This window comes from Schistocerca americana, chromosome 7, assembly GCF_021461395.2.
Source record: "Schistocerca americana isolate TAMUIC-IGC-003095 chromosome 7, iqSchAmer2.1, whole genome shotgun sequence".
Taxonomy (NCBI): Eukaryota; Metazoa; Arthropoda; class Insecta; order Orthoptera; family Acrididae; genus Schistocerca; species Schistocerca americana.
This window is the reverse complement of record NC_060125.1, coordinates 606,583,482-606,603,473: the sequence shown is the minus strand read 5'-3', so window position 1 is coordinate 606,603,473 and position 19,992 is coordinate 606,583,482. Positions and strand designations below refer to the sequence as shown.

General features: G+C 38.9%; 1 protein-coding gene across 4 annotated transcripts in view; it reads left to right on the top strand.

Moving 5' to 3' along the window:
- The first annotated feature begins 4,054 nt into the window (after positions 1-4,054).
- LOC124621912 (protein tramtrack, beta isoform-like) overlaps positions 4,055-19,992 on the top strand; it is a 142,125-nt gene continuing 126,187 nt past the window's right edge. The window contains exons 1-4 of one of the 4 annotated variants that reach the window (XM_047147414.1): positions 4,055-4,179; positions 5,366-5,476; positions 5,690-5,803; positions 11,454-11,564. In XM_047147414.1, coding sequence (XP_047003370.1) covers positions 5,417-5,476; positions 5,690-5,803; positions 11,454-11,564 — 285 coding nt within the window. In that variant the 5' untranslated portion in view covers positions 4,055-4,179; positions 5,366-5,416. Of the gene's footprint in view, positions 4,180-4,392; positions 4,673-5,365; positions 5,477-5,689; positions 5,804-11,453; positions 11,565-19,992 lie in introns of those variants that run through there. The other 3 variants (XM_047147415.1, XM_047147417.1, XM_047147416.1) reach the window with 3 other exon arrangements.

The window sequence follows — 19,992 nt, the reverse complement described above, 5'->3', positions numbered from 1 at the left end:
AGATTATATTCATTATTATATACAAAAATCAAAATTTCAAAAACGTAGAATGAAGTAATTGTTAGTATTTTTAATTTCTTGGACAATGGGCGATATGCCTTTTTTTTGGACAACGCACGCGATGGAGGTGAATTAAAAGCGCCGTCCTGCTCTCAAAAGTTAGTTTCTCATTGTAACTATAAGCGAATGCCACACTAGTACTATTGTAGAAGTCACGGCCCATTCCCTGCGTCATTTTTGTTCATTCCGAGCAAAGCTTCGTACCGAGTTCAAAAATAAAAGTACGCTGTGAAAGTTCATATCTGAGATCAGTATTTAACCTTGTCGAGAGCCCTGCTTAAAAAGTCATAACGCGAACTACTTTAAGTGGCAGTGGAGCACACCACAGAAACGGTTTTATCAAATGGCATTTCATTTGCAAAACGTCCTGAAGCGATACCAACTTTCACAAAAAAGAGTATACCTCAATTGCGCATATGCACATACAATACGCTCTGTATAAAGAAAGTGTAACTCTGTTATTACAGTGGCTTGCCGCCTCACTTATATCCTAATAGTTTATTTCTTGTTCAGAGATCCCATGTAAGAATTTTAATTTGTCCGAAAACTTAAGTCCTTGAAGTTCGTACAATGTTCACAGATGTTAGAGGTGGGCCAAACGGTTATTCTGGAGTAACCGTTATCACAGTTCCAGTTATTCTTTGATAACCGTTATCGTTAACGGTTATTAATAACTGCCAAGTTATTTTTCGCTAGCGAATACCGATAACTCCGACAGTTAAATAACGACATAGTTGGAATCTATCAGTTTAGTTATCAGTATAACTGCGAATAGTGTGAAATAGCAGGAATGTCGTATGAATCGTGTCATAACCTCAGCTTATTAACTCCGGGTACATTTTAGTTGATGTTAGAACGATTATTAGTGTTTCAGATTCGATGTTTGTAGGTTATCGGTCGCAATTAGAAATATTATCTTCGCAGCTGCGACAGAAAGTACGCGGAACTTCGCCAAAGCAATGTTTAAGTAAAATGTTAACAACGTGCGTTTTTAAGTATGAAGTAATATGTAAACTGAGTACTGTAGGTTAAATTCGAAGCTTAATTTCTTGTGCTGCTCACATAATAGAATAAAGTGTACAGCCTTGTAATACAACAAAAAATATACGTAATGTGACAGATTCGTTTACTCCTGTGCTGTAAAAGCTAGTCCTATTGGGGAAAGTGTGAGTACGCTAATCCAAGTTTTATGTCAGATTTGCAAACTGCTCGATTTCTCCAGCGACAGCATGTTTATAACATATGAAGACATGCAGATCGAAAAGGTTGACAGTGTTACATTTCTGGGACTACAACTCGATAATAAATTCAGTTGGGAAGGGCATACCACATTTTTTCATTCTATTATTTCATAAGGGAACATATTCTGTGGTAACTCATCAAACGTAGCAAAAGTTTTTCGCATGTAAAAGCGTGTAATAAAAATCGTTTGTGGTATCAATTCAGGAACATCATGTAGGAACCTGTTCAAGGAACTTTGTATTCTAACCACTGCTTCCTAGTATATTTATTCCTTAATGAAATTTGTTACAAGTATTTCCAACCAATAGCTTAATACATAATATCAGTACTAGAAATGGGAACAGCAATCTACATAAAGACCTAAAATTACTTACCTTGGTCCAAAAGGGGTCCAATATTCAGCAACATGTATTTTCAATAAGCTGCCAGCAAGTCAGCAACCATTAAAAACTTGGTTTCAGATAAGGCACGGTTTACAGTGTGTTTGAATGACTATTTGATACATAAGTGTCTGATTCCACCCATCATCAATATGCCGGAAATGTCTATTTTAAGTGTGTCCATGACGTCACTACATATACATGGCAACAAACACGAAGATACATATAAATAATACAATAACATTTCCCACCAAAAATACAATCAAACCAATGGGACAACTGCGGGAAGTTGGGGGTTTTAGGGTGAGGACAAGCTAGTAAAAAAAACACACCATGATCCCAAAACACAAAATGAAGAACAAAATGAAAAAAAATACAGCATTCTGCTACACCAACAAAAATCTGCAGGAATCGGACACTTCCCTTGAACAATATAGGTCAACTATAGGTGACCATACCAAAACACCAATACCCACAACTAAAAGTACGAAAATTGGAATCAGACATTTCCCTTGACCTACATAGGTCAACCTCAGATGACGATACTAAAACATCAACACACACAATTATGAAAATGGGAATCGGTCATTATCCGGTGACCTATATAGGTCCACCACAGCTACTGATGCCAAAAGATCAACACCTACAACTGCGAAAAATAAAACCACAATCCCAAAAGTCCACAAATCAATCATCCCTACATAAATTAAATCACATTCAATACTTCATAAATACACAAAACATCACAGCTAGAAAAAAAAAAAAAAAATTAATTACCACCAGCAAATTCCGGCACTGCAACCTAGATCGACAGCCCCCCCCCACACACACACACACACAAAAACCAACTCATAAACACCGTGCCGTAATGACATTCACACATCACAACACCTTTACGTCGAAGCAGACGGGTGGAATCAGACGCTTCCAGTGACCCCTCCTTCTACTCTGTAGATGAATATCGTAACAGAGACTGATGGACCAGCTTAGGTAAAAATTCTGCTATATTTCAGTTTTGACAGCATTTGGTTGCAACAGTCAAGATCGGGTATTCTGTGTACGATAAATTTATTAAAAGTACGTAACTGTGTTTTATTCTGTCAGTGTACCAATTCTGTAAATATTAGCAGTTACTGTGATATATTCACGTATTTTGACAATCTCCTGACAAATGATGAGGATAATAATTATTATATTCCACTGTATTATGTTATACTTTCTGACATGTTATTTGTCATTCGTGATGGCCAGCGGCTATTTCCGTAACAGTACGAAAATATTTGTTCGCTCCAGTTACTATCCTCTCTGGAAATATCACCTGGAACTACGACCTTTAACTGGAGTCACCGAGTCAGGAACGTCTAGACACACAGTTATTCCGTTACCAGCTTCCAGGTTATCTGTGGTGGTAGCCCGATAACTACCAGAGAACTAGAACTACGAGCCAATAACGATAACTGCCAGAGGAGAATACCGGCTCTGACAGTTATTTCCATAGTCGCTCGAATTCCTTAGTAACTTTCCTTGTACTACCCGTCCAAGCTAAATTAACACGTAAGGCGGTGACTTAAGGGAACGACCGTACTTGTTAATGCCTGTACTGCAGCTCCTATCAGCCACGGCTCGGACATTAACTTTATTTAATTGTTTATGCTAAAAGTAACGAAGGCCCACGAAATAGTACACAGTTCTTATCAACAGATGGCGCGCAGTCTCACAGTTATTCCCATGGTCTATAGAACGCCTCTAAATGCGCAGTACGATCTTCGGTCAACAGATGGCGCGAGGCACTGTTGACACTAAACAGTTATTGAAATAACTGCCAGAATCAGAGGAACGGTTATCGCAGTAACCGTTACTTCTCAGTAACCGGTTATTTCTATCAGTTACGTTATTTTTTGCCACCTCTATAACTGCCAGAGGAGAATACCGGCTCTGACAGTTATTTCCATAGTCGCTCGAATTCCTTAGTAACGCTCCTTGTACTACCCGTCCAAGCTAAATTAACACGTAAGGCGGTGACTTAAGGGAACGACCGTACTTGTTAATGCCTGTACTGCAGCTCCTATCAGCCACGGCTCGGACATTAACTTTATTTAATTGTTTATGCTAAAAGTAACGAAGGCCCACGAAATAGTACACAGTTCTTATCAACAGATGGCGCGCAGTCTCACAGTTATTCCCATGGTCTATAGAACGCCTCTAAATGCGCAGTACGATCTTCGGTCAACAGATGGCGCGAGGCACTGTTGACACTAAACAGTTATTGAAATAACTGCCAGAATCAGAGGAACGGTTATCGCAGTAACCGTTACTTCTCAGTAACCGGTTATTTCTATCAGTTACGTTATTTTTTGCCACCTCTAACAGATGTCGTTGCACACGCAATGATTGTTACTCAGTGGTGCTCACCAACAAAATACGGAGTGATATTGCATGTAAAAGCGGAAAGTTCTCAATTGAATTCTATTTTGACAAGTTAACTGCGTTTGTTTGCGTGAGTATAATGTAGATATAACTTGCGACTGGCTTTTAATCATGCTGCAAATCTAATTGAATATGTACAGACGTATTGTTATAATTTGTGTGCAACAGTAAGCTTTATTGTTTGCTGTTAATATGGCGGAGTAGTGTTCATACTCTTGCGGTTTTCGCGCCCGTGGACAATGTGTTATTTTTATAAATTGAGTAACGTTTCTTAACTGGAGGACGTGAACCAGAATTACGAATTTGACCACGCGTATTGTATGCTTTGTTGTCGAAAATTAAGATAACCTCATAGCGATTCAATATGTTAGGTTACGAAAGGAGATAATACAGTATTGTGTATTGTACACATGTATCACTATTGTGTATCAATTATGAATGTCGTTATAGTAGAAATGGAGCGAAGTGTGCATTCTCTTCGCATATCAGTAAATGTGAAGTGCTCAAAGACACATGTTAAGAAAACGAGAGGAATCGGTTAAGACTTGTTTTGATACATCTGTGTGAGTGATTCAGATTGGTTATTTATTCGGCATGTTTTATTTCGTAAGTGTAGTACCATTGACAATAAAATATTTCCAAATCGTTGCAGAATAAATGATCTTGGGGTTTCGGGCAGTGACATTAGGGATTAGGAATGCGCTGTGCCCAATCTTTTACTGATGTAAAATTTTTCACGTCCCTTGTATTTTGTAATGTTTGCGTTGTATGTGTTCAGAACAATTGATCATAATAAAGCCGATTATTTTAGCATTGGAACATAAACTGTGATCCATTGTAATGCCTTAAAGATGCGAACCATAAACTTTAAATACGACATAAACAATACATCTTCGTAAATTGATGGGCACTTACATGAAATCATAGTATGCAAAAAAGGTGAAGACTCGAAATTTAATTATGGTAGTGTTATAGAAATTGTTGATTCATTCATCATTGGCTTTGTGAGGTGGTAATTTTCGGAGTTGGGATGACGAAACCAGATTTAGCAAGAAATCGTTCCATTGAATTGCATTAGTTGTTTTAGTCAGCTTTATACTTTCTTACGTTGGGGAGTATGAACGAGACAGAAGTCCTCAGTTTAAAATGAAAGGGACGATGTTGACAAAGTTTGGTGCATGTGTGAAATGATTACCTGACTGTTAAGTTGTGCTTATATTAAAATGTGGAATGTATCATCTTTCTTTCCTCTATAGCCTCCAGTCTCCAGTCGTATACTCCATTTGGAACTTATCAGAACAGTCGTCATGGCATCAGGTCAGCTTTTCAATCTGAAGTGGAACAATCATACCAACAACATTCTCCAGGTAATTAGTTATCTAATTTGATAGTAACTATAAAAGTGCATCACAAATGGGACAAAATGTTTGTAGTTTACATTTAAATTACATGTGATGTATATTTAGTAAGACAGCTAAAAAAATATTCAACAGTTTTTGAGAAGTTATTGCCCTCCATTTGTCAGACAGAAATAAGTCTCTGTACTTGTTACATTTTACTGATGTGAAAATTTTTTGTAGGTGTTCATGGAGCATTTGAGTTGTGAGAATCTTGTTGATGTCACTCTTTCTTGTCAAGGCCAGTTTCTCAAGGCACATAAAATGATACTTTCTGCATGCAGTCCGTATTTCCAGGTCAGTATGCTGCATTTAATGTTTTGATGTTATGTATGTGTCTCTTCATGGGAAATACGGAAGCGTCCGATCCCACCCGTCTGCTTTGACCCATGACGTCACAAATATGGCGGAAACAAAAACAAACACAAACACTTTCCACAAGAAGCCTAATGACACTAACGGGACAAGCGCGGGAAATGGGGTGTTTTGGGTGGGGGGCAAACTAAATATAAACAAATTTAGACGCCTTGCGTAGCTACAACGTGTAAGTGAAGACAGCCATGCATGAATACCCACCCACCTCCCCAGCGGTCGTAACCCCTGCAACCCATAGAAGATAAAGATGCTTCAGTAGCTGATCAGTGTTTTTTGTCTTTAAAAAAAAAATCTCACGGGATAGAACGAACAGATCAGAAAGATAAATATAATAAACTAAAACAGAAATTCGAGGAAACAGATAATTAAAATAAGTAATAAGTGTTTTTAAATTTAAAAAAAAAATCTCATGAGGTAGAACGAACAGCTCAGAAAAGTAAATAAAATAAGATAAAACAGAACTGGAGACAGCCACACTCAAACCAAACTCCGCGCCGTCATGACGTCACACACGATAACACACTTACGTCATGGGTCAAAGCCGACGCGTGGGATCGGACGCTTCTGTCGACCCTCTTCATGTATTGTGTCTTGATGATTACAGTAGGCATGTTTGGTTTGTTCATCATGGGATTGATGCACCAACAGCTTACCAGCACTTGCTGTGAATATTAATGGAAGTTTAATTTGCTCTGTGTATAGAACACAGTTTCAAAATGTAAAGGACCATTAAGCATTTCCAGACACACACTGTGTATTTAAGGTCTTGAAATTAAATCTGTAACTGGTACACCTTGGTACTACGCCCATGAGGGGAATTTCTTTTTTCGAATGCCGCAGTATGCATGACACCACTGAACTGTGTATTCCTGTACCTCCTTAGCATTCAGTTGTCTACCAACCTACATCATCATCATTGCAGGCATGTCTTTGCTAGTTTTGCTTCTGTAAGGGTGATCGAGTCCGAAGAACGAATGTGTACCATTAGTGAAAGTTGTTTTTCCTTGCCATCATTTTCAATACTTCGCATTTGTGCTACTGTAGTTAATAAAAATGAACGAGATAGATATTACTGATACTCTAAATGAACCACTGGATAGTGATGTTGATGACGTAAGTGGAAGTGACAACAATTGATCCAAACTGTTTCAATACTTAGCATGAATGAAACTACTGAAATTAACTGGTAAAGATACTGAATGATCAAAAACTAAGATATTATAGAAATGTTCTATTTTTCATAAATGACGTAGTCATTCAGCTGAAAATGTTACAATGAAATCTCCACACAAGTTATGTCTGCAGAAATTTTTATACAGAATTTAAATTGTTTCTTAAAATTTTGAAGCATAGCTTATTTTGTGTTCAAATGTAAAGTTTCAGCTGTTTATCTTATATTTGTTGCTGTGTTACTGATGTATAGGGCTTTGGAAAAGTATATTTTTCACGTTCTGCATTTTGTGCACTTCCCTGATTTTGATGTATATGTATAAAATTTTTAGGTGTGCCAGTTGTGTGTTAAAATAATTCTTTTAAGTATTCAGAGGTTCATCAGCCAGCCATTATCATACATTTCATGCAAAGATTGCAATTTTTATTTGAAAGGAGGTCACATGTGTGTTAGATTTGTACTTGATGCTGTTTATCTTGTGACTGCTTTGTGAAAACTTGTAGCAGAATTGAAACAGAATCTTGTAATTTTTGTTAAAGGAACATTTTGCCTTTGTGATCTGTGAGGTATCAATCATTAAATTAGCACAAATATTATTTCTTTTGGTGATTAATAATTTGTTTCTCTGCGGGTTCATGCATGGTTGTATGCGTCAAGTTATAATTCACTTCTTAGTGTTTTATCTGCACTGTCAGTTTAACAGCCAATTCATAAATTTCATAATGGATAGTCTACCGGCCTCACTCATCACAGAGATGTTGCAACCTTAATTGTCTGTTTTGTATTTGATGCCACAGCCATATTTTTATTAATAGACAGTTCCATCTTTCATCTAGGCTGTTAACATAGTAACTGCCATTTACACTACTGGCTATTAAAATTGCTACACCAAGAAGAAATGCAGATGATAAACGGGTATTCATTGGGCAAATATATTATACTAGAACTGACATGTGATTACCTTTTCATGCAATTTGGGTGCATAGATCCTGAGAAATCAGTACCCAGAACAACCACCTCTGGCCGTAATAACGGCCTTGATACGCCTGGGCATTGAGCCAAACAGAGCTTGGATGGCATGTACAGGTACAGCTGCACATGCAGCTGAAATGTAATGTCCACTGTTCAAAGTGCCGTCAGTGTGAACAAGAGGTGACCAGTGGCACCCGATACCATCACACCGGGTGATGCGCCAGTATGGCGATGACGAATACACGCTTCCGATGTGCGTTCACCGCAATGTCGCCAAACACGGATGCGACCATCATGATACTGTAAACAGAATCTGGATCCATCCGAAAAAATGACGTTTTGTCATTTGTGCACCCAGGTTCATCATTGAGTACGCCATCGCAGGCGCTCCTGTCTGTGATGCAGCGTCAAGAGTAACTGCAGCCATGGTCTCCGAGCTGATAGTCCATGCTGCTGCAAACGTAGTCGAACTGTTCGTGCAAATGGTTGTTGTCTTGCAAACGTTTCCGTCTGTTGACTCAGAGATCGAGACATGGCTGCACGATCCGTTACAGCCATGCGGATAAAATGCCTGTCATCTTGACTGCTAGTGATAAGAGGCAGTTGGGATCCAGCACGGCATTCTGTATTACCCTCCTGAACCCACAGATTCAATATTCTGCTATCAGTCATTGGATATTGACCAGTGCGAGCAACAATGTCGCGATATGATAAACTGCAATTGCGATAGGCTACAATCCGACCTTTATGAAAGTCGGAAACATGGTGGTACACATTTCACCTCCTTACACGAGGCATCACAACAATGTTTCACCAGGCAACCCCGGTCAACTGCTGTTTGTGTATGAGAAATCAGTTGGAAACGTTCCTCATGTCAGCAAGTTGTAGGTGTCGCCAACAGCGCCAACCTTGTATGAATGCTCTGAAAAGCTAATCATTTGCATATTACAGCATCTTCTTCCTCTGTAGCACATCATCTTCGTGGTGTAGCAATTTTAATGGCCAGTAGTGTATATTACTTTAGCACCTAATTTTGGCTCTGTGCTGTTTTCAATTGCTTCTTCTATAATTGTAATTTTCTGTTGTAATGCTGTGTGGGCGTATACAGATGTGCATATGCCATTTTAATGTCAGTGCAGTCACAAAGGAAAGGGGCAAGAACAGCATTTCTTACTCATCAGCAAATGTTTTTGCTCATGTCTACTACGATAGCATTAACGTGTTAAAATGACGGACACACGTTTGTAAGCATCGTACTGGGTGATAGTGTAAAATTATGGCAGTAAGAGTATCACTTGAAAATGACAGTGTTGAAATCATCTGACCTTATAGCATTTGACAGTTATTGTATAAAATCCAAAGAGAAAAATGTTATTGCCTTGAGTTAGAAACTGAATTCCTTCAGTCTCGACTTAATGCTGTATAGCAGTTCTCAAAGGTATGGATTTAACGTGAAGCAAAATGTTTGGTATCAAAATAAAAAAGCAGCTTTTGCCATAATTTCTCAGCATTGTTGTTGTTCTTTGTAATAATTTTGATTGCTTGTAATTCTCCTGATATAATTTGATGGTATTCTGTTACATTCCACATTGCAGCCATACTGCCATTCAAGTTGTCACACTTCAGAGTGACAATCTTTTCATCTTCTACATTGTATTGATACCGATAGTGATGTTTGTGCTGTCAGTGAGATTGACTGGTGTGCCTTAGCAGCATTTTCATCTTTGTCCATTGTTGAAGTCTTTGGTTTCTTTTGAGTATAACCCTAGACATGGGCCCTTAGAGAGTGATATTGTCTGAAACCAGAACAACTGTCCTCCTCGTGTAACTTATTTCGGGACTAGCTACGGCTTAGTTACCCAGTCTTGAATCCTCATGTACACTTCTTTAAAGTCTTTGTTGAACCCCATTATATACTCCTGTAATGACATTAGTCATTCCACGCTATTTGATCTCTCATATTTTCTTCGCAGGGTTGGTGCATGACATACTTCCAGTTGTTCCGTGAAATTATTATTTCCATTAAGGTACAATATTTCGACGGCTGATCCAGCATTCTCCTTCAGGTGTTGGATGTATTGCTGTGATATGTACTCACTGCCTCAATTCTAGCCGGGTGGTGTACTTTCATAAGTCCTCCTTATAGGCGGTTCGATTCCGATTCCCGACATTAGCTGCACTCTTTGATGCCCTTTTGTTTCTCGGAGCTGACACTGATATTCTGCGAAATGCAAATTCTCTCAGTGTTTTCCAGACCTGGTGGGCGTGATCACCAATGAGATCTTAATAAATTGAGTGCCTGACTCCAAGACTCATTTAAATTGAAATCTCCATCCTTGTTTATCAGGTTTTCGACATTTTTATTTTGACAAGCTCCTCAATTATACAGTCCCGGAAACTTGGTGTTTACACCACAATACTGCTCTCATTGTGTTTTATTTCATGATTATATTTGAAGCAGTGCTTGGTGACAACTGATTTGCATGGTTGTTGTAGTTGGGCGTGTTGCTGATGTTCCTTGTATCTGTCTTCGACTTTTCTGATGTCTGCCACATATAAGATATGGAACGTTTGCCTGGAATGTGATACATACCCAGCTCTCTTCTCTCAGGGTGTTCAGTGTGACTGATGTTTCTGTTTGGTTCATTGGTGAATTTTATATGTGCTTAAACTCCCAGTAATTTGAGTGACTGTGACCTTTCCAGCTTTGCTGTGTTCATGAGTATTCATTTTCATTCACTATAGGTAATAGGCATTTCTGTAGCTCTTACAAAGTTCCACAGTGTCCTAAGGTGATTCAAAACCAGCCTACTTTCTTGCCCATGGTGTTCTCAGACAAAAGTGACCAGCTAGCATCAGTCAGAGGTTTCTCAGAGCAAAATAATGAACTGTTATTTCATGCATGGGACTAAAGCAGCTATTTGTTGTAGCCAGAATGCATATTTCACTTTGGAGTATTTTGTGGGTAGTTGTAAAGCTTTCTAGCTGATTAAAACTGTGTGTTAGACCAGGACTCAACTCTGGACTCTTTAGCTGCTGAGCACCCAGGTGACCCAGTGTCAATCTGTAATTCTGCCAGTATCTCTCTATTTTTAATTTCCAAACTTCATAGAAGTTATACTGCCTACCTAGCAGAGGAACTAGCATTCCTCCCAAAAAGATATTGAAATGACTTAACAACAGCCTAGGGGGCTGTTTCCAGAATTGAATCTTTCACTCTGCATGGAAGTGTGCATGTGTTTGAAACTCTTGGCAGATTAAAAATCTCCCTCCCTCCCTCCTTCCTTCCTTCCCTCCCTCCCCCCTCCTCCCCTCTCTCTCTCCCCCCCCTGTGGGTGTGTATGCATGTCTGTCTTTGTTACCTATTTTGATTTTATTAAATTTTGATTGCTGCAAGAGTGTCAAAAGTTATTTCTTTTACATGTCCAGGAACTATTCAACCAACATCAACATCAGCAACATCCGGTTATCATTATCAATGGAATGAAGTTTGTGGATATCAAACTGGTTGTTGAATTCATGTACAGGGGAGAAATAAAGGTAAACGAAGCAAAAGGAAAAATATATCTGGATCAATTTATTTTTCATTATGTAACTTGATATGTTATAATGAACTTAACTGAATTTTTGTAAAATTTTACTGGGATGCTTTTTCTAGTAATTGTCATAAATGCTTCAAAGTAAATAAGTGTGCAGTAAATTAGTGCTACACTTAATTTCGATATCTCTTGTGGCAAACTCATAGACTGTAATAGTGTAATAGAATAGGCCATCTTTTGCTGTTATGTGTTCCTCATATTTTTTTCACTATTCTAAGTCATTAGATGTGAGGGACAAGTCTACACATGCGGTGAGGTGTACATGCCATTATTTCAATGTATTTGCCCTCAGTAATATCTCTGGCACCACTAGTAAAGTTTTGCAATCGCGAATTCAATACTTCAGAGATATATCTGATATGATCCATTAAAAATGGTTTTTGAAAATCAGGGATATATGTTTAGTTATTTGTTTGACACCATTGTGCAACTGTCAACATTGCACCAGTGAGTTTTTGGCAACTTTGAGACATTTATATCGGGCAATATTTTTTTAAAGAAGAAAAAACAAGGCCAGCGTATACAACTTTTTTTGCTCTTTCTTTACCAAAATAATAAAAAAGTGATTATTGGGCTATTTTCATGTGGATAATTTGAAGCAAAGTCTGCTGGAAAAAATAGAATTTTGGAAAAAAATGTTATGTTTATCTTTTTATGTATCTGGAAGTAATTATGGGATAATGCTGAAACATTGCATGTAGTAACTTATCAATACAAGATCTTAGAATATAAAATTTCCTTCTCCTACTGCTTTTCAGTAGCTTGCAAATTGAGGACAAAGTTGAAGATTTTTCTTAAAAAACCATTTTCATTGGAAATTCCATGTCCTAACCCACCTGAAAACTATGTTTGGGTTTGCAATGCAAGCACATAAATCACTCTTTAAGAAAGGAGATGTCAATAACTATTGACCTGTTTCACTGCTGACATCATTTTCCAAAATTTTTGAGAATGTTGTGTGTTCTAGAATAGTATCTCATCATAGCAGCAATAGTATCCTTAGCGAATCACGGTTTGGGTTTCAGAAGGGTTGTTCTAATGAGAATGCCATTGTTCACTCAAAAGATATTACAAACATTAAATAATAAACTAATGGTGGCTGGTATATTGTGTGACCTCTCTAAGGCATTTGATTGTGTGAATCCCAGTATTCTCTTGGATAAATTGATGTTGTATGGGATAGAATGTATAGCTAATCAATTGATTATGTCTTACGTAACCAAAAGAAGGCAGAAAGTTGTACTTAGGAATTCAAGCAGTATAGTCCAGGGACATAATTCTGACGGGAGAAATCACATATGGGGTTCCCCAAGATTCAATCTTAGATCCACTACTGTTCCTTATATCTGTAAACGATCTTCCATCTAGTATACAACAAGCTGAATTTGTTCTTTTTGCAGATAAAACTAGTATTGTAATCAATCCCAGCATACATACAAACACAGAAAGAATGGTAAACAAAGATCTTAAAGTATCATTGACTGGCTTTCTAGTTTTTTAGTGGCAGGCATAAGACATCCTGTGAAACTTCATTAAATGCCATCTCCGAAAACTGCCTAGAACGTACAGTTGTTAATCACACTCATGGTGTAATGGCAATTGGACGTAATGGCAACAAATAGATTTGACCTCTCTTAGGGTGCCCACATCAAAACTGGTATCAGTAACTATGACACACTTGTGGCAACAAAGATTACCAAAGTACAAAGGACAACTAAAACAGCCAGAAAGATCTATATGTTCTGTAAACTAGATAAAAAACAAAATCAGTAGTGTCTATCAACGAGGAACATGAAACTTTCAGCACTGGGCAGGAGCATGTAGAGGAGCTCTAGCTCAAATTTAAAAGAATAGTTGACCATTCACTGGATAGATATGTGCCCTGTAGAAAAGATCATAATGGGAAGGAAACTCCGTGGTATACAGCCACTGTAAACAAACTTCTAAAGAAACAGAGATTACTAAATATTAGGTGTAAAACAAAGCATAGGGCTATAAATAGAGAGATGCTAAATGGAACACATTTGGCTGTCAAGAGATCATTGTGTGATGTCATCAGTGACTATTGTAGCATAATATTTTCAAATGACAATTCACAAAATCCAAAGAAATTTTGGTCATATGTAAAAGCTGTTAGTGGCATCAAAGTTAGTGTCCATTCCCTAGCGAATGAGACAGGAACTGAAATTGAGGATAGCAAAGCAAAAGCTGAAATGCTTAACTTTGTTTTCAAATGTTCCTTTACAAGGAACACCCAGGAGAATTTCCCTAGTTTAATTCTCGTACCACTGAAAAGATGCATGAAGTAAGTATTAGTGTCAGTGGTGTTGAGAAACAACTGAAACTGTTCAAATAGAACAAAGTTCCAGGGCCCAATGGTATCCCTATTGGATTCTATACTGAATTTATGGCTGAGTTAGTTCCTCTTCTAACTACAATGTATCATAGATCCCTTGAACAGAAAACCGTGCCCAGTTCTTGGAAAAAGGTACAGGTCACACCCATCTTCAAGAAGTGTAGTAGAAATTATCCACAAAACTACTGTCCATTATCCTTGACATCGATTTGTTGTAGAATATTTAGAATGTATTCTGAGCTCAAATATAATTAGGTACCTTAAAGGAATGACCTCCTCAATGCCAACCAGCACGGATTTAGAAAACGTCGATAATGCGAAACCCAGCTTGCACTTATCTCACATACATAGTGAAAGCTTTGGATCAAGGCAAGTTTCTTGATTTCCGAAAAGCGCTTGATTCAGTACTGCATCTACACTTACTGTCAAAAGTACGATCACAGGGGGTATCAAGTGAAATTTTTGACTGGATTGAGGATTTTTTTGGTAGGGAGGACACATCGTGTTATCTTGGATGGAGAGGCATCGTCAGATGACACTTGCTTTTCATGTTGTATGTTAATGACCTTGTAGGCAGTAGTAGAAGCAGGCTCTTTGCAGATGATAATGAAATACTATCTGAGAGAAGCTGTATAAATATTCAATCAGATCCTAATAAGATTTCAGCTTGATGCAGAAATTGGCAACTTGCTCTAAATGTTCAGAAATGAAAAATTTGCACTTCACAAAACAAAAAAATGTAGTGTCCTGTGACTATAATATCAGTGAGTTACTGTTGCAATTGTCCAACTCATACAAATACTTGGGTGTAACACCTTGTAGGGATATGAAATCGAATGATCACATAGGTTCAGTCATGGGTAAAGCAGATGGCAGATTCAGTTTCTTGGTAGAATGCGGAGGAAGTGCAACCAGTCTACAAAGGAGATTGCTTAAAAATAACTCATGTGACCAGTTCTAGAATGTGTGGGACCTGTACCAGGTAGGACTAACAGTGGATATTGAACATATATAGAGAAGGGTAGCATGAAACAGGTTTGTTTAATCCGTGGGAGAGTGTCACAGAGATAGTGAAGGAACTGAACTGATAGACTCTTGAGGATAACCTATTCTGAGGAAGTACATTAACAAATTTCAAGAACAAGTTTTAAATGATTACTCTAGGAATATACTACAATCACATACGTATCGCTCATGGAGGCATTATGACTATAAGATTAGAATAACTTCTGTACACATGGAGGCATTCAAACAATGATTCTTCCTGCACTCCAAAAGTGAAAGGAACAGGAAGAAACCTCAACAACTGATACAATTGGACACACTCTTTGCCTTGCACCTCACGGTGGTTGGCAGAGTATAGATGTAGATGGTCTCATCCTAAATTGTAAAAAGACAACATATTAAGCTCTGCACAGATGCAGATACTACACCAATGATGAGTGTAACACATGGAGAGGAAATAATAAATAGGGTGGAAATTTCAAAATTCTTATGGGACGTTAGAATTACTGCAAATCCGGGGGAGAGGGAACTCAGTAAGTTGACATATTTCGCGTATTTTCATTCAGTAATCAAACAGTGGAAAATTCAGATCGGAATAATGACAGTATTATGAAAAGGAAAGTTGCTACTCACCATATAGCAGAGGTGCTGAGTCGCAGATAGGTACAACAAAAAAATTGACAGCAAATAAGCTTTTGGCCAAAAAGTCCTTCAGCAGAAATAGACTAAAAACACACACACACACACACACACACACACACACACACACACAAGCACACAAGCACAAATGCAACTCACACACACATGACCGCAGCCAGTGACTGCTGAGGTGGCCTCAGCAGCCAGAGAGACTGTGATCATGTGTGTCTGACAGACAGCAAAGTAAATCAAACAATGGGAAATCCAGGATGGAATGTAGCAATACCAGAGAAGGAAAGTTGCTACTCACCATATAGCAGAGATGCTGAGTTGCGATAGGCACAGTAAAAAGATTCACACACTCATAGCTTTCGGCCATTAAGGCCTTGGTCAGCTGTAGACACGCATACACACGTATGCACACACTCACACAAATGCAACTTGCACACACGTCTACAGTCTCAGAGAGCTGAAACTACACTGCGAGCAGCAGCACCAGTGCATGATGGGAGTGGCGACTGGGTGGGGATAAGGAGGTGGCTGGGGCAGGGAGGGGGAGGGATAGTATGGTGGGAGTGGCAGACAGTGAAGTGTTGCAGTTTAGACGGAAGACAGGAGAGAAGGTGCGGAGGGGGGAGGGGGTAAGTAGCGGAAAGGAGAGAAATAAAAATAAATTAAAAGACTGGGTGTCGTGGTGAAACGACGGCTGTGTGTTGCTGGAATGGGAATAGGGAGGTAGCTGGATGGGTGAGGACAGTAACTAACCAAGGTTGAGGCCAGGAGGGTTACGGGCATGTAGGATGTATTGCAGGGAAAGTTCCCACCTATGCAGTTCAGAAAAGCTGGTGTTGGTGGGAAGGATCCATATGGCACAGGCTGTGAAGTAGTCATTAAGATGAGGGATATCATGTTTGGCAGCGTGTTCAGCAACAGGGTGGTCCACTTGTTTTTTGGCCACAGTTAGTCGCATGTGGACCGACAGCTTGTTGGTTGTCATGCCTACATAGAATGCAGCACAGTGGTTGCAGCTTAGCTTGTAGATCACATGACTAGTTTCACAAGTAGCCCTTCCTTGGGTGGGATAGGTGATGTTAGTGACTGGACTAGAGTATGTGGTGGTGGGAAGATATATGGGACAGGAATTGCATCTATGTCTGTTACAGGCATAATTATCATCCCAACCTTGTACAAAACAAATCTGTCATGCAAAACAAATCTCCCATGCCTTATCTTTCCAGTCCCCCTCACCTCCCAAAGTCCCACTGTCTGGCCACAGAAAAGCATTCCCCTTGTAACTCAGTACCATCCAGGACTGGAGCAACTGAATTACATTCTCCGCCAGGGTTTCAGTTACTTCTCGTAGTGCCCTGAAATGAGAAATGTCCTGCTCATTATCCTTCCCACACCTCCACAGTGGTATTCCGCCATTCTCCAAGCCTACACAATATACTTGTCCATTCTTACACAACTCCTGCTCCCTCCCAATCCCTTACCTCATGGCTCATACCCCCCCCCCCCCCCCTTTTAATTTTTGAATAGGTTGTGTTAAACTGTCAATAGATGAAATACCCGTAATTCACAATTGTTGCTTTTAGTTGGTAGGTAGGTTGCAGCTTTTGGTTGATAATTTCGAATGAGTGCCAATGTCTGCACATTGCTCATGTGTTCCGATATCACAGAAATCTTTGCCATTGAAAGTTTTGTATGCTTACTATCTGCAAAAGAAGAAAGATCAAACAGAAGCTGACAGGTAGCGATATCAGAGACAATCGAAACATTAAACACAGAAAAGAAATAAAATTTGGGGTCATCTTCTTTATGCTGTGTGTACTGAAAAATAAGATAGCCTTCTTGAATGCAGAAACTCGAGGCTCTTCTGCATTAAGAACCGAGAATCTTATTATTGTCACTTCATCATCATGAGTAGCACCAGGGTCCAAGAAAATATCAGTTTTTGAATGAAAACATTGTATGCAGTTGGAATTTTCACACACAAACGGGATCATGAAACAACTTCCATGTCCCAGTACTCGGGGAGTTTCTAGAAACCTTCAATAAAATCCAAAAGTGGATTATTTTTCTGTGGAGGTGATTACAGTAACCCATTGTGGGTCAGATGACAAGCAATGATAAAATGTAAAAAGTGGAACTGCAGGGAACTGTGCAGTCCATCACTAAGGACTAGTCTCATGTGCAGGTTAACGGCATGCCTTAAATTTACAGTTATTCGGGGTGTATATTACCCGGGGCAACTAGGAAATCCGGGAAAGACCCGGGAATTTTTTCATCCGGGAGAAAACCGGGAAAAACCCAGGAATTTTTTAGAATTCCGGGAATTTTTTATTGTTTTAGTTTTCAGTTAAATTTTTCTAACTTTGACTGGTAAGAACCAATACTCTAACAAAGGATATTAATGTATCTCGCTACTGCAAAATAATACTGCACCAATTAAAAGCAAACGAGAGAAAAAAAACACGAAAATAAAGCTTAAGTACTAAAGGCAATGCACCATTTACAACAACAAAACACAGTGCTCACACAAGCGTTTGCTAACAGCAAAATGTGTCAAAAGGCTTTAGGAAGACTATGCAATGTTTCATAACAACAAATAGCCTCCGATGAACGTGATGTCACAACTGTTTACATTAGATTCGTTTGAGTGGTTGCGAGCGAGCTTATGCGCATGTGCACTTGAGCTGTGTTTGAGAAGTGCCTTCTCCCGCTTCTGGCTACAGAAGTGTGGCATTTAGCAGTATAAGCAATAGCAGCAATCAGCCAGATGCTATCCGGAAAAATTTTACTGGTGCGCCTAAGCTGCCAGATTCACGTATGCGGAACAGGCCGGGAACTAGGGGGCGGGGGCATAGGTATCTGACCTGGGCGGAAGTTTCAGAGGAGGGGGGGCTAAATTTATATTGTTGAGGAAATGGACCTTGTTTCACAAAGTGCCTAGCATCCAGCGCACGTTGGTATATCGATTACTCATATGATTTTGAACGCATCCCTGTTAGTTTTTGAACATTTTTGAACAAATTCTAAGATGGTTTCTGAAATAATTGTAAGCTGATTTTTGAATGCGTGCATAGTGTACGTGATGTCTCTGCTAGGGGAATCCCCGTTGCATCTAGAAATAAACTTTCCTGCAGACCAAAGGCGATGGGTCTGTACGAGCTGAGCGGAATAAAGCCGAATGGGTGAATGCCAATTGCCGTTTATGTGGTTGATTGGGTTTGCAAATGATCAGTGTTGTTATAACTACTAGCGAATTCCATAGATTCAGACTAACAGAGTGGAAACAAATGACTAAAAGGAATAACAGGCAACAAATATTGCGTATTGTCTCCTCCGTGTATCCAGGAAAATGAAATTTTGACAGAAAATTTTTGTCCAGACCGCTACACTACTAAGGGCCAGTTATACAGTCCCCAGCTACCAGCCGCTAAAGTTTTATTCTGGGGGTAGTACGGAAAACGCGTTGTACGAACACGTAATAATGCCTAACAGGAGAATAAATGCGGGATAACTAAACTGGTGATAGTGGCTGGGTTAGTGAAGTTAACCAGGGAATAAGTTTTGACACTGGCAGGAGTAGTTACTGAATTAATGATGACAAGATTGTTTGTTAGAACGAGGAAGGAGAAGAAACGGGACTCACACAAATTACGGAAGAATATGACGATTCCAAATTTGTATAAAAATTTCGTACCACTACTTTTCGATCTAATGCTTCATAAGCTAGAGAGTATGAATGAAATGTGAAACTATTTCCTGACATAAAACTTTTTGCTTGTGGTAGGCCTAATAGGCATTTGATATTGGTACTTTGTGAATTATATTCTGTCGTGTTATAAACATAACCATTCTTGCCAAGGCAGTCTAGTTTATTTGGTGTGTGTAACAATTGCTGCAGTATTAGGCAGGCCTATTTTGTTTTATCTAGCAGTGACAAAATACACGTAATCAGATCGAGAAACCACGCCATTCTTGGGTACAATTTGTATTAGCAGCTTTTTTAGTATTAGACAACAACATTTCGTTTTTTCAAGTGGCAAAACGTTTAATGAAGTCTGATGATGAGATAATAGATCCTTTCACAGAAAGGAAAGGACACCATGTAAAACTGCAGCAAGGTTAGAGAGAAAAAAAGCTGGGACGTAAGGATTGAAGAAATGTGTACCGTCTTGCTTGTCACTTGTCTTTACTAATTTTATGTATCCTATATTTAATTTTATGTCACACAAAACAGCAAGTTATTAGCTAATAGGCAGTAAAGACTGCAAATTTTCTGAAGAGTTCTTGTTCTGCCAGTTACAAATAATCCCATCCAGTATTAATTGCGAGATTTTTTAAAAGAGGGGCAGGATGTCAA